General features: G+C 38.9%; 1 protein-coding gene across 4 annotated transcripts in view; it reads left to right on the top strand.

Annotated features, from left to right (window-relative positions):
* Nucleotides 1-16013, top strand: part of KSR2 (kinase suppressor of ras 2) — a 559738-nt gene that overhangs the window by 522176 nt on the left and 21549 nt on the right. For all 4 annotated transcript variants that reach the window (XM_031948680.1, XM_031948679.1, XM_031948681.1 and 1 more), the window contains 2 exons: nt 350-446; nt 8005-8138. In XM_031948680.1, coding sequence (XP_031804540.1) covers nt 350-446; nt 8005-8138 — 231 coding nt within the window. The remainder of the gene's footprint in view (nt 1-349; nt 447-8004; nt 8139-16013) is intronic.

Below are 16013 nucleotides of genomic sequence, written 5' to 3'. Positions count from 1 at the left end.
GAGAGACACTGATTTACTCTTCATCTCCTGTGAGAGATATTGAACATAATAATAATTTTTGGATAAAGGGTTCTAATTCTTATTCTTGGATACACAGATATTGTTACCAAAGGACTATCAGGCACCTTCCTTACAGAAATACCTAGGAGAACAAACTAAGATTCATTTCTGTATTTGTTGTCTTAATATTATAATGGAGACCTGTATGTTTGTTATTTTCATTGTATTAGTTATTGTTTATATGATTTTTGTTATTTTCATTGTGTTAGTTACTGTTTATATGATCTTTCATTGATGTGGCCTCTCTGTGAAACATGTAATTCTTCTCTTCTCTTTTCTTGTTTTCTAGTCTGTGTAAAGGACGAACTCTATACTCGGTGGTGAGAGATGCCAAAATTGTCTTGGATGTCAACAAAACAAGGCAGATTGCACAAGAGATTGTGAAGGTATTGTAGTTTATTATACAACTCTCTTTTTCAACCCCCACCAAAATCTAGACTCTTCCTGAGAAATAGAAGTTGGAGGAACAAATCCTAACCAAGAGTTTAAAATCGGTTTAAGTATACCAATTCTGGGAAATAAGGAAGGAAGGAAGGAAGGAAGGAAGGAGGCAGGAAGAGACTGAAGGAGAGAGGGGAGGCAAGGAGGGAGGGAGGGAGAGAGGAAAAAAGGAAGGAAGGGAGGGAAGATCAGAGGAAGATAAAAAATGAATAAGAAAGGAGAGAAAAGAGAAGTATAGAGAAAGAGAAAGAAAAAAGAGTAAAAAAAAGGTAAAAAAAGTGAAATAAAAAAGAATGACAGAAAGTGATAAAGGAAGGTAGAAATAGCCAAAGGAGACAAAGGGAAAAAAAAGAGGGAAAATAGAGAAAAGGAGACATAGATTGAGAATGAGAGTGAGATCTAGCAAAAAGTAGAAAATCCAGAAAAAGAAAGACAAAATAAATGAGAATGGAAAGAGATAGATAAAGGGAGAGAAGGAAAGCGAAAGAAAAATAGAAAGGAAAAAGAAAGAAAGGTAAGAATAGAGAGAAGGAAGGATAAACAAAAAGCAAGAAAAGGAGCTAAAAAAGAAAGAAAAGGGTAGAAAGGAGGAAAAGAGAAATGTAGAAGGAAAGAGGAGAAAGAATTAAGAAAGGAAAAAGAAAAATCATAGAAATAATGGGAAAAAGAAAAGGACAGATACCTAAAGGGAAAAGAGGGATAATGGGAAGGAAGAGAAAGAAAAAGAAAGAGGAAGAGAATCAGAAAGGTTGAGGAAGAAGAAATGAGTAACAGAGAAAAGAAATCACTGAGAAAATGAAAATGAAAGCAAAAAAGAATGAGAGAAAAGAGAAAGAGATGTATAAACAGCATTGTCTGGCACTAAAAGAAACTATTTGGAAAAGAGTATGGCCTCATGAAACTCTCCTGATGTTCACTTCAAGACAACAAGTCAACAATCTGGTGTATCATCATTACTCCCATTATGAAGTAGCAGTACTGAGAAGAGAGTTAGAGACTGGTTAATGGGTTAGCTTACCTGAAAGGCTATTCTATATGCATGCATAAATGAAGAGCAGAGCAAGCCATTCATTCATTTTGTTTGTTAATTTTTAAGTTAAAATTTGCCTCTTTATTCTAAAATTCATATGTTTGTCTAAGTAAATTATATATTTATCAAAATTTTCTTGTTTATTTTTTAAATTACATATTTATGTGCAGTATTGAAATCATCCCTTCCCTCCCATCCTATTCCATCCCAATTGATAAGTAAAGACAAACAAAAGCCAAGGCAAACATATATTCAAGCAGAACACTTTTATTTTGTTCTGGCCATGTATAGAAATTTTTGTCTCAGTCAACACTCAAGTCCTTCAGCTCTTTGTTGGTAGATGAGAAGCATATCTCTTCTGGAACTGTAGTTTATCACTAGGTTGATAAGAATTACTGATTCTTTCAGAGTTTTCATTTTTGTTTTTTGACCATATTGTTGTCACGGTATCAATTATTCTCTTAGTTCTGTTCATTTTGCTCTGCATCAGTTCATACAGGTCTTCCTAGGATTCTCTGAAAACATCCCTCCATCATTTCTTGCTACATAATCATATTCAATCATATTTATATACAATAACTTATTCAGCCACTCCTCTGTTTGTGAGTACTCCCTCAGATTCCTTGATGCCTTAAAAATGCTTGTTTGATTTTTTGCTTTGTTTTGTTTCTGTAGAACCTTAGTTAAGAGTTTGTTTTACTTAGAATTAATCTTTCCCTTACTCTCTTCTCCCTTCTTTTTCCTTCCTATTTCACTGGTGAGTGAAATGCATTTCTCTAACCAGTTTTGTGTATATTTTCTTCCATCCTTTGTCTGACCAGTTCAGATGAGAGTGAAGTTCAAATGTCAGCTGTGCCCTTACTTATTTGCATAGATGTCTACTTGCATGTCCTAATTATATGAGATAATTTTTCCTAACCTCCCTTTTCTTTGTCCTTGCTCTTCCCTTCTTTTTCTATCTTTTCCTTTATTCTTCTTCCCCTCTCTTTTTATTCTTAAGGTCATCAAGGAATAATAGAATTATCCCTAAGTCTTCTAATTAGATTTCCAGTATGGTTCCTGGTGGGCAGCTAGAGGGTGCTATAGTGGATTGAATGTCAAGCCTCATGAAGACTCATCTTCTTGAGTTCAAATCTAACCTCAGACAACTTGTTAGCTGTAAGACTCTGGGCAAGTCAATCAATCCTGTTTACTTCAGTTTCCTCATCTTTAAAATGATTAGGAGAAGGAAATGGTAAATGACTAGTATTTTTGCCAAGATAACCTAAAATGAGGCCCCAAAGAATCATATATGAGTGAAATAATTGAACAACATGACCCCGGATGATAGTAGGGACTCAGAGGGGATATATGTATCAACTCTATATTAAAATGAGCACAAGTGGTTTACCCTTTTTTAGTCCTTTATGACAACTTAGTCATGTTTATCTTTTTATGTTTCTCTTAATTCCTGTTTGAACTTCAATGTTTCTCTGAAGCTTTGTTTTTTTTTTTTTCATGAAAATGCTTAGAAGTCCTAAGCCATCCATTTTTGTTCATCTTTGAAAAACATCAGTGAGAAGATGTTTTGTAATAGTGCTTAATGTTTTAGGTGAATTCCTTTTTAGCTAATTTTAATTATGTTTTCCTTATTCCTTTAAAAAAAAAGAGAAGTGGGAGGATGGAGCTTTCAGAAAGTTCTTTCCTTCTTCACAAAAGCAAAGTTCCTCTTTTTCCTTTGTTGAACTCTTATAGAATCACTGAAGCTTCGTACTGGAAGGACTCTCAGAAGAAATCTAGTTCAACCTATGTATAAATTCCCTCTATGACACACCCAACAAGTGGTCATTCAGTCTTTGTTTGAAGACCTTTAATGAGAAGGACCCCAGTAACTCCAGGCAGTTATTGGATCACTCCAAAGACTAAGAAAATTTCCCTTTTTCAACTTCTATCTATCCTTCCTAGTTCCACTTTCTAGGAATAAAAAGAAAAAGTCCCGTTCCCTTTCTATATGACAGCCTTGCCAATATCATACATAGAATATCAGTCTTTTAAAGTTAAAAGCGCCCCAGAGACCATGTTGTCTAACTATAACGGATTAAGAATTCCCCCCTCTACAGAATCCCAAAAAGTAGATCTTTAGTTTCTGTTTCAATACCTCTAGCAATGGGAAACCTATTAAATCCCAAGGGAGTAGTTCCATTTTGCAATAAATCTCCCAAAAGAACAAGAGGAATCAGTTATCTCCATTAACTCTGTTGAATCTCAGGGGAAGGCTGCATTTCATTCTGCAGCAAAAGGAATGAAAATTAAGCACAAGGAAGGACTTTCTTAGGTAGGTTAGAGATTAGAAAGGCTAACTGAGGGGTACTTCCTTCATAGAAATCCTTTCTCTTTAAATCTTTTGAAATAGATTACATTATCATCAGTCTGGCATTGATAAAGTAAAGCACAACAAGGAGATGAGATACTGAAGTTACCATTTAAGATCCATTCCAGTTTCAACAGTAATGACATTTATTCTCAAATACCTGCATCCAACAGATCTCTGATTTCATCAGTGTCATTATTTCCTCCAATGAAGAATACCATGACCCAAACATATCTACCCATCCTCAAAGACCCCTGTCCATGCCCTCGCCTAAATCCACCACAGTGGGATCCACCCAAGTTACCATGACCCTTCTTTACTTTCTCTTGGATGGGGAGCACCTGGAACATCTTTTGTCTTTACTCTGTGTCTCTTCCACCCCATTCCTTTCTTTGATGATGTATTTTTCTCTGCTTTTCCTTCATAATTCCTCATTTGCAACATCTTGCAACCTGTACTTTTCCATCACCCTTTGAGTGATGTTCACCTTTGTAAATTTAGCAAGGATTTTCTATCCATTGTCTCTTAAAGTTTTTTTTTTTTTTGTCTCTTAAAGTTTTAAAGACTTAAAGTCTCAGAATTTAAATGGCTTGGCCAGGGTCACACAGGAGGTAAATGTCACAGACAAAATTCATACCCTTTCTAAATATAAGTCCAGTGTTCCATTCACTATGTCATGCTGCAGCTTCTATAGAGATAGGGAGTTCCATGGAAAGATGAGCTTTGAAAGCATAGGTCTTGAGTTTAAATGATTCCTATATTGGTGACTATGTTGTGATACTAATCACTTTTCTCTCTGGGTCTCAGTTTCCTCAACTGTAAAAAAAAAAGAGAGAGAGAGAGAGAGAGAGAGAGAGAGAGAGAGAGAGAGACAGACAGACACTGAGACTATATAACCTCCAAGATTCCTTCTGGCTTTTAAAAAACATCTCTATGACTTGGCAACACCCAAGAACTATTCGCTGCTTGATTCCTCATCTGCTCTGAGTGATGCTGAATTCAACCATCAGTATCTTGGCTCATAATCAAAAATGACCACTTTAACAAAAGAAAAAAATTTCCCCATTTCTAGGAAAAATTAAAATGGTTCCAGGGCATCTTTCTCTATCATAAATCTTTTTCCAACCCACTGACTTTCATTTTTCTCAAGAGCACTTTGGTTAATGACCAGATAGATTGTCTTCAGACAAGATCCCCCTCCCTTCCAAATGTTCCCACCGTGAGCTAATTGTTTATTTTCAGCCATTTTCATCTAATGGACTGGAATATGATGAACCACCTTTGTTAGCCTTGGAAAGAAAAGGCCAGTCTACCACTCAGTCTCTGCTCCTTTATTGCAGAATTCATCACAACCATAGAAAACTCATAGGGTCTTGACTTAAAGCTGAAATGGACCTCTGAGTCCATTTCCAATCTACTTTTTTAACTGAGAAGACGGAGGCTCAGATAGAATAACAGGATTAGAGATGGTGAGCTGAAAAGAAACTTAAGGGTCATTTAGCCCTGTTCTCTCATACTATAGAGAAGCAAACAGATTTAGAGAACGTGTATAGTTATAGATCTAGAGCCAGAAGGGACCTGAATGTCATCTGGTCTAACTTTTCTCATATTCTAGAGGAAGAAATTGGTGTTCAAAGAGTTTTAAAGATTTGCCCAATTTCACACAAGTAGTAAGTGATGGAATCAAGATTAAAACCAGTTCCTCTGATTCCAAATTCATTGTGCATGGCACTGTACTCTGATATTCCTGATTCTGTCATTAATTAATGGCATAAATCTGCTCTTGAGCCTCAGTTTCCTCACCTGTAAAATGAAAGTGCTGACTCATTGATTTCCAAGGTTCTCAAATTCTATAGAGCTTGGGATAGGACTTATGATTTCCTTAATATAGGGAACTCTCAGGTGAGGTAGCTTCTTCTACCAGGGCTGAGATGCTCTTCTACAATTCATAGTCTTTAGAGAATTGTCTACTGTACTGATAAAGGGAAATAATATTAGTAGGGTCACTGGAAAGGATGGTCAGAGACCAGTCTTCCTGACTCACTAGTACTCTAACCACAAGAGAATCCTGTACTATGAATTTGTGAAATGTGTGGCTATGGACTTGATCAAAACTAAAAATGTGTACAACATCCCCCCAAATCACAACTGCTTCCTTGAACCCTCCCCCACAATCTCCCAACCCACTAATACTCCAGTCTTCCAATCCTGTAGGTATATTTGGTTTCCTCAAGTTCTAGATCAGTTCCTGGTTCTGAATTTCCCCCCGGCTCCCCTTTTTCCTCCTCCTCCACACACACACACACACACACACACACACACACACACACACACCTTGCTATATTCTTCCCTGTCTCTTCACCTCCTTTTGCACCCCATCCTTGTTTATAGGCAAATGATATCAGTAAGATTCTGTCTTATGGATTCTAATCGTAAATGAGATAAAAAGGGGAGAAATTGACATTTCAGTCATTGGAGAGCAATGGTCACCCTCCAACTTATCAAAAACAAGATGAATGGAAGGTGTTGGGGGGACATCACTGGAAATGGAGGGAAGGGGGAGGGGAAAGTACTGGAGAATGAAACTTTAGCTCTGTCACCATTTTTCTTTGACATCAGTCACTCTGGAATAGAAATGGGCAAGTATGCCATAGGCCCATTTGTGAGCACAATATAATCCTTTCCTTCACCCAGAGAAGGTTTTCCAGAGAAGGATCCAAAGCTTAGGATATTTTTTACAACCTCAAATACTATTCCTCAAGGTTAGTTCAGAGATCATAGGTATAGAGCAAGAGGAGAACTTGTAGCTGAGTAAGCCTATTTCTTTAAGTCAAGTCAACTTAATAAGCACTAACTGTGTGCCAGGCAAACTGCTAAGCCTTTGGGATACAAAGAAAGAAAAAAAAAACATAGTTCCTGCCTTCCAGAATCTTACATTCTAAAAGAGACGGCAACTTGTAAGGAACTAAGTCACTCCGATCATTGGTTGATTGTTGTCCTTCATTCTCAAAGAGAATCAAAATGGCATCACTATATTATAGTCAAGGTGGTATGACCTACTGTGGATCAGATCAAAATGAGCTTGGGATGATCTGCCACAGGTTGGACACAAATAGTCCCTATGAGCATTTAGGATGGCTTCTTTAACTTGAATTTCTTCTGAGCTACTCCAATTCTGCTTTGCTCACAGAGCACAGCCTCTTCTCTGATGAGGGTACGCCACACTGGGCGGCTCTGTGCCAGTGTCTCCCATGTCATGCAATCAGTTCTAAAGTTCTTAAGTGAGACCTTGATTGTATTCTTGTATCACTTTTTCTGACCACCTTGTGATCAGTTGTCCTGTGTGAGTTTTCCATAAAATAATCTTTTTGACAATTTTGTTTGAATGCCAACCCAATCAATATTTAATAATGCCTATTTTGTGCCTTGGGGGTACAATTAATAAAAAGAAAGCCCATCCTTACCCTCAAGATGCTTACAAACTAATGGAAGTATATAACTTGCAAGCAACTAATTCAATCCACTCAACATTTATTAAATGCTTACTATGTACAAGAGGGATATAATTAAGAAAAAGAAAGCCAGTCTAATGGGAGGGGGCAAACAACATGCAAAAGGATATAGGAAAAAGATGGAGAGAGACTAGAGTGTACCTGGCAAGAGGACATATTGTTCCATGGGCAGAGAAACATATACAGAATGGAGTGAGCTGAAAAGTCCTGTTTCTGCCCTTTATAGCGGAAGGCATTGGGAGGATTTTGGTACTCTGCCCTTCAGGCCTCCAATCAGAGAGAAGAAAACACTGGGAGAGATGATCAGTCAAGGCTTGAGTTAACAGCAGGCTGATGAAGTTAGACATGATGAGCTTGACCTGAAAGGGACATACTGTTTCTTGGAGTTGAAACCCAGCAAAGCAGCAGATGCAGAGTAGAGTGAAGGAGATATGAAGAGTCTGAGAGGGGAAGTGGAGGAAAGGGGTGGAAGGAACTGGAAAAGACCCACTCCATTTGACAGATGAGAAAACAGAGGCCCAAGGGAACAAAGTAACTTGTTTATTATCACACAGATAGTAAATAGCAGAGTCAAGCTGAGTCTGAATCTTCCATTTCCTTGTTTCCTCCAGGGTATGGGGTATCTCCATGCCAAAGGAATCCTGCACAAAGACCTCAAATCCAAGAACGTCTTCTATGACAATGGAAAAGTGGTGATCACAGACTTTGGGCTCTTCAGCATATCGGGTGTGCTTCAGGCGGGCAGGTGAGAGTTTGGACGGGGTATCATGTCTGTGACTGGCAAGCTGAGTCCTCCCCAAGGCCAAGGTTTCTAATCCTTCCCCTATGTGAGTCACTTAGTTTTGTTGTGTTCCAATTTTGCCGAGCTCCTGCTTAAGCATCCAGGCATCTAATAAATGATCGGCTATAAGAGTACTAAGGCAAGAGAACAAAGATAATAGAAATCATAATAACAATAAGAATAATGATAATATAATAATAGCAAACATTTTTATAGCTCTTGAAAATCTATAAAGTGCATTACCTAGATTGTCTCATTTGTATCTCACCCTATCCTTGGCAGATAGGTCACAATATTATATTTTACAGATTTTACATTTTTTATTTTAATATTTTAACTATTTAATTTTTATTTAATATTTAAATATTTTAAATATTTACATTTTACAGATGAGAAAACTGAGAGGAAAAATGAAAGGCTATACAGTTTATTAAAGGGAAAGTTTGTTGATAAATGCAGTTGAGACAAAAAAAAAGGCCCCAGATTTCACCAGTATGGGAACTCAGTGGGTTTAGAGATGGACTTCTCATTTTATGGCAAACACACATGCCAGTCCCCTTCTATGGTGGACAGAGGCTACCTGATTCATCCTGGTTGTTCAAACTCTATCGTACAAACTCAAAAGACACTGTGTCAGATCTAGCCACAGCTTGAGATACGTGATCAACAACAAGAGGTCCCCAGAATTCACCGTTTTTATTCTTTATTTTAGACTCAAGAACAGTGGCTAGATGCCAATATGCTTGTGAGCTCAGCTGACCTCTTCTTCAGGACGGGGGGGACTTGGGCTTATTCTTGCTGTTTGGAACAAAAGGTGGCTTCCCACTGCCCCAGTGGACTATGGGGACTCTTGTCTTCCCTTGCTTATTATCCCACTCAGTGAACACTGGGGTCAGGTCTCTACTAGCCTTGGGCTAAGGAAGCAATGAGGCATCCTGTTGTGCTCCATGGCAAAGTCCACAATGCTTGTCTTGGGTTTTCCCTCCCAGCAGCATCAGGGAAGCTCTTCCATTGATACTGTCAACAAAGGCAAAGGGAGAGACTGGGCTTGTGACATAGGGGCATGGTGAGGGAAATTCTGTTTCCTAAGAGTTAGGAAAATATCTCGGAGGCCCCAGATTTTCAAACTTTCTGATCCAGCCCCCATTGTTTAACGAGGGGGGGGATATGGAAAACACTTTACCCAAGGTCACACAACTAGCTAGGAATAGAGGGGAAAGCTACAGATTGATAATCCTGGGCCCCCTCATCTATAGTGTACTGTCAAAAGAGAGGAGGAAAAAGCATATGGTTAGCTTTGGAGCTAATTAGTTGTCCATGTACTGCCCATCTATTACTAGCATCAGCATAATCATAGCTTGCACTATCTCTGGTCCATTTGCCAGACACAGAGGGGAGGTGGGAAAGGGGAGGGGGCTTCATTAAAAATAAAAATAAAAACTATTGCTCAGGGGTTTCATGAGAATGCAAAACATATTCAGAAGGTCAGGATCTGTCTATATAGCTATTCTGAATCCCTTCCATTTGGGAGAAACAGCTTCTGAGTTGGCTTTCCGAGTAATATGGTTTCAGGGGCTGCCCTGCCTACTTTGCTGACCTAACATTTTACCTCTTTGGGTCTGCATTTTTATTTATGTAAAATGATGGAGTTGGACAACCAAAGTTCCTTCCAGCTGTAGCCTCCTACAGTGGTCATTACCCTTCCCCTCAACCCAGTCCTACATCCATCATGAAAAATGCATTTATTTGGCTCTTGGAGAAATTTTGTTGCTCAAGTTAATTGTGAAAATATAAATACTATCAGGGTACATGGATGGTCCCCACTTGAATCCCTGCCACAAATACTGAGCAGTGATTAGAAGCATAACATCTCAGAACTGGGATCAATCAGCAAGAATTGATGGAGTCCCTACTATGTGCCAAGCCTTCTGCTAGACTCTGAGGCCTATAGAAAATAGTCCCCACTTTCAAGAAGCTGTACTCTACTGGAGGAAATAAAAACAAGTAAACATATTTATAGGCCCCCTAAAATAGTCATAATTATCATTTATATAGTACTTAACCAATAGTTTCTCAGTCGATCCTCGCAGCAAGCCTGGGAGGCAAGATAGAGATTAAATGACTTCCCAAACTTACACAGCTAATCAGTATCTAAGGCTGGATTCAAACTTGAGTTTTGATTCTAGGTCAAGTGCTCTACCCATTGCACTATCTGGTTACTTCTTTTATACAAAGTATAGGGTTGAACATTATAGACCTCAAAGAGTTTACATTGTATAACAAAAAATTATATTACATCCAGGCAGATGACATTTTTGTGTGTATACATACTTACACATGTATGTGTAAATATATATAATGTATAGATGTGTAAGTATATATACATTATAATTATGGATACACATTTGCATGTATGTGCACAGTACACACATATAGTTATATATTTTTCTTTTTGCCAGACCCCAAAAAGAAACTCCCTCCACTCGTCGAGATTGGCAGTGAAGTTGGGTCTCCTTGACCTCAAGACTAGTTCTGTGTTCACTAGAAAATGCTGCCTCTCTAAACAAGTAAGAGTCTGAAGCTGGTTTTGACTCAGTACTTCCTGACTCCAGACCTACACTCTATCCCCTGGGGCAGGTAGCTGTCCCTGTGCAAGGCTGAAGGTATAAGAATGGCCCAGGAGATAGTTAAAGGGAGTTGTGAAAATAACAGATGAGCTTGGAGGATTTTCACTATATTCACTACTGGACCCAGCTCTGAGGCACCGTAGAGGATCCTGGGCTCTAGCAGATTGGTTCATCCAGATGAAAAGATTTTATAGCCCAGCCTGATGACTTAGGAGAGCTTAATTTGCCCAATCACCACAACTGACACCTTCTTTCTTCCCCTGGTCCCCTTGCGCCCATCTCACAAAACTTTACTGGGATCATTGACTGGTATGATTTGTTCTATATCACTCCATCAATTTCGGTGATTAGTATGGTTCCATCAGAGGTACCATGGCTCAGTGGACAAAGCACCTGCCTGGAGACCCAGTTTCCAGCTCTGACGCCAGTTCTGGCTGACCTCAGATGCACTCTGATGGATGTATCCCAGTGGTATTTGTCTTGTCACCATTCTATTCCAGACTTCAGTTTGGGGTTCAGGTCTATTTGATCCAGACAGTGCCAGCACAGGGACCAAATCAGGTCCAGAGGGGCCATTTCATAGAGACTTTTGGTTTAAATTTGGAATGAACATAGAGTCTTGAGTGGAGCCGACAGTCAGGAAGCCATATGTCATTCTACTCCTGCCACTAATTCACTATCTGACATTTATATACTTTGAGTTTGTTTGAGGGATCTTAGGAACCCTCTAGTCCCCCTGCCCCATTTTACAGGTGTGGAAATCGAGACTTTCCTAAAAGCACACAGTTAGAAGTGATCATATATTCAGTGCTAGAAGGAACCCAATCCAACTTTCTTATTTTTACATAGGGGGAAACTGAGATTCAGGGAGATTAAGTGTTAAGAGATTAAGATTTATTCAAGTCATAAAGCTGGTTTTGAACTCAGACCCTCTCACTCCAAATTCATTGCTTTTCTATTGTATTTCTTTCCAGTTGTTATATAGGAAAGTTACTTATCCTTGAGGACTCTTCATCAGTTTCTTCTTCTATAAAATATAACACTTTCTTTCATCACTTTTGATGATTATAGCTAGGACCATAGATTTAGAGCTTAAAAAGACCTGATCGATCTCCCTCATTTTATATGTAAAGAACTAAAGCCTCCCTGAACTTGCCTATTCAATAAACATTTTACAAGGCACTGAAATTTCAGTGAGTATAGAGTACAGAAGTAAAATCTTAGCTCAGAAATGTACATTGGGACAGGGTAGTCCAGTAGTATCAATGGGAAGAAGCTTGATCCAAGTAGGCATGAGATTAATGAGGGAAAGCTTAATTGAGGAGGTGACTTCTGAAGGAACTTCACGGTATATTCATCTGCCCCTCAATTTCTTATGCCTTTCTTCAACCAGAGAGATAAGAGCTCCAAAACGTCCCTAGATAGTAGCTGAGATGACTGAGATGAGGCATGGTAGGGGATATGGGAAAAAAGTTCTAAGTGAGCAGAATCTACTGTGTCCAGAAAAAACCCCAGTATAACCCCTTAGCCTGTGGCAGGGGGAGGGATTATGAGAGAGCGGGATCCTTACACATCTGCTTTGCCACCATTCCAAAAAGTGCCATTTAAGATGCCATCTTTTGCCTGTCTCTAGCCCAGCAGGGTGTTATTAATCATAATAATAATCATAATAATGATGATTTGGATTTGTGACGTCATCATAATAATCATAATAACGATGATTTGGATTTGTGACTTATCATCTGTCCCCTCACTTGGGAACGTGATACTTGAAGGCTTAATGGAGGCATCTTCTTTAAGACCTTATTCCTGATCCCTGGGAAGCTATCTCCAAGAGCTCTAAGATTGGCTATTGGGAGGGCTCCACTCCCCCAAACCACAGAGCTTAACCATCAACCTTATCCCCAGGTATCTTCCTTATTCTTACAGTTCTCCTCCCACCATACTCTGAAATTTGAGTGATGGCTTCAGGCTATAAGAAACCAAATAAAACTAGAAATAAGTTGTTCTTTTTTTCCTTGTAAGATCCTTTTTGTTTTGTTTTTCCACCAGGGACTGGCAAGGAACTTTTTTCTTGCACTTTTTGGTCTTTTCTTGCACCAAGGGACTCGTAGTTCCTCCATGTCTCTTCTTTCACAGACCCACCCGACGTGGAGAGAGTGAGCTGCCCCAACTCCCACTCTTAGTCCTGAGTTTCATTCCCCAGTTCCATCTGTGGGGAAGTAGGCTGACTGTTTCATCTCCTCACTTCTCTTTCTAGCCACTCTCACAGGGCAGGGTTGAAAAGCTCTCTGGCTTCCTTAGATGAAATTGGGCTCAAAGTACAAGTGTCTTGCATCAAAGGATGAAACGACTCACTTACTGAAGTGACAGTCACTGATGTCTTGCATCCCTTTGGTCTTTCTTGGGCAGGGTTACAGAGAATATCTTTTTCCTTTTGAGACCATCAGACTATAGAGGAACTAAGAATCCCATGTATAGGATCAAAACTCTTGAGCTAGAAATGGTCTGATTGATCATATAATCCAGCCCCTTCATTTTACAGGGAAACAGAGCCACAGAAATGTTCAATATTTGCCCAGAGTTACACAGATAGTCATTTTGAAATCTGGAATACATCACTTGAGTTTAATTCCTATTTCTGGTACTTAAAGCCTGTGTGGTGTTTGTTGGACAAGAAGTTTCTCCCCCAGGGTCTCGGTTTCCTCATCAGGTCCCTTCCAACCCTAGACTTCTGATTTTATAACCTACGAGGGACTATAGCTCCCTGTTTTATTTCTTTTCTGTCTCCTTTCCTTTCACAGATAAGACCCTCCCACATCCATCACCTCTTGCCATGATCACTTGCAATTGACCTCCTTTCTATGATTCTTTCCCTTTTTCCAGCCATCCTCCATCCAGTTGCCAAATTGATAATCCCAAAACATCAATCTAACCATGTCAACTCTTTCAGGTACTCCCTATATCTTCTAAGATAAATGACTTTGTTTAGTATTTAGAGCTCTCCCCAATTGGAATCCCTCCTGTTTTTCTATCAATAAGTCACTCAATCAACAAGCACCTACTATGCACTGTATGTTGTGTTAGCTGTTAGAGATATAAAGGCAAAGAATTAACCATCCCCTTCTCACTGCTTTTGGCAGCTCTCCAATGCTATAAATTACAGAGATGGTGCTAAGCTACTTTGCTTAATTTTTTAATTCTTAACATTTATTTTTAAAAATTTGAATTCTATATTCTTTTATCTCCCTTTTGCCCTCTCCCATTTAGAAGACGAGCAATTTGATGTTAATTATATGTGGGAAGTCATACGTGAAAATTCCATAATAGCCATATTGCAAACACACACACGGAAGCAAGAAAAATAAGATTTAAAGGTTGGCTTTTTAATTTGAAAAGCAAGAAAAATCAAATTGTAAAAGTTGGCTTCAATTTGCATGCTTTGGGACAAGGTAGATTCTGCAGCTGTCATTTCCCTGGATTAGTGAAATCACAGAACTAGCGCCTCTCATTAAAATCCCATCCCTCATTAACAATAGTAAATCTCATTGAAGTAGCTGTTTAAGATTTAGAAAGATGGATGAATAAGGCATTTATTCAGTGTTTATGCTATGCTAACTGTGGGGAATATACATATAAACTAGCCAGACAGGGGGCCTTCCGGGAGCTTACCTACTACTGGGAGAGAGAAAAATGTCCTTGAGGCTGGGAGGACACATTTTACTTCTCCACTTGACAAATGAGAAGATGAGTTTAGAGAAGAGAAGGGTCCAAGATCACACAGCTACAGGAGCCAGGTCTTCTGATTTTCAAGTGAATGACCCTTAAGGTCCAGCTTTGGGCTGGTGGTGAGTTCAATGAAATAAGAAAGTACCTTGAATAAGGAATTAGGAGACCCTTATTCTGTGACTATTTAGCTGTATGAAACAGAACAAATCACATTTTCTCTCTGGATATCACTTGAGACTTATAAAGTGCTTTATATTTCATTCTCTTCTTATAACAATCTTGGGGTATGGATGCAATTATCCTCTAAGGCAGATAGAGGTAAAGAGACTTGCTTAAAGTCATATATCTAGGAAGCATCTGAGTTCAGAAACTTGAGTGATGTGTGTGGTAAAGGGAGATTAGGGAGAAGTGAGTAAAAGAGGAATGGATTAAAATGGCAACTCATTTGGAATCCCATTTCTTTAAGTATGAGAACCTAAAATGTCAACAAAACATTCCCAGACAATGACTGCTATCCAGAGGCCTCCACAAGTAGAGAGAAAGTGAATTCCCTTTTACTTTAAGTCTTCAAAGAAAGGCTGACAGTTTGTCAACAGTATTGTAGAAGGGTTTCTTGTTCAAAAGGGGATCAGCCTAAATGATCTCTAAAATCCCTTAAAACTTTGAGATTCTGTGATTCTCTGGGGTTTTAGCTTATCCTTGTTGACAGTCAGTCTTCTCTTGAAGATTTACGGTAAAAGGAAATCCATGTTCTCCCCAGTTGTGGATATCTACCTCTGGATAGCAGTCATTGTCATGGGATGTATTCTTTACATCAAATCAAAATTTTGAGTCTCTGAAATTCTACCTTTTTCTCCTCATTCTGATCTTTGAGGACAAACAACACATTCCCTCTTCCTAGTGATCTAAGTGCTTGGAGATATCTACCATTCTTTACCCCAGGTCTTCTCTTCTCTAGTCTACACACTCCAGTTCCTTCAATCATCTAATTATAAGGGGTCCAATGCTCTTCACCTTCTGGTTGCTTTCTCTGGACATATTCTGCATTCTCTATGTTTTTTCTAAAATGTGGCACCCAGAGTTGAATATGGTCTTCCATATTCTTTCAAGGCATTCTGGGTGCTACAATTCTTTTAATGAATCTTAGGATTAGCCTTTCTGGCCATGATGTTACATTGTTGGCTAAATTGACAGCCTACTAAAACTCTTTCGTCAAGAAATAGGTAGGACAGATGCTCAGACATTCTGAAAAGACCCAGAAAGTCTGAAGCAGAGCCCATCAAGGTTCTTTTTAAATCAGACTCTGAAGTACAATGTGTTGGTCTGCCTTCCCTGCCTTGTGCCATCTCTTTATTTGATGAACGTGACATTAATGTGAATCATTCATAAACATGGTGAAGAGCCCAGGGCTAAGAATAGATCCCTAGGGTCCTCCACTGTAGACTTCTCTCCAAGTTGGCAACCCCTTGAAATAATAATGCCA

This window comes from Sarcophilus harrisii, chromosome 1 (assembly GCF_902635505.1).
Source record: "Sarcophilus harrisii chromosome 1, mSarHar1.11, whole genome shotgun sequence".
Taxonomy (NCBI): domain Eukaryota; kingdom Metazoa; phylum Chordata; class Mammalia; order Dasyuromorphia; family Dasyuridae; genus Sarcophilus; species Sarcophilus harrisii.
This window is presented reverse-complemented; position numbering and strand designations above follow the sequence as displayed.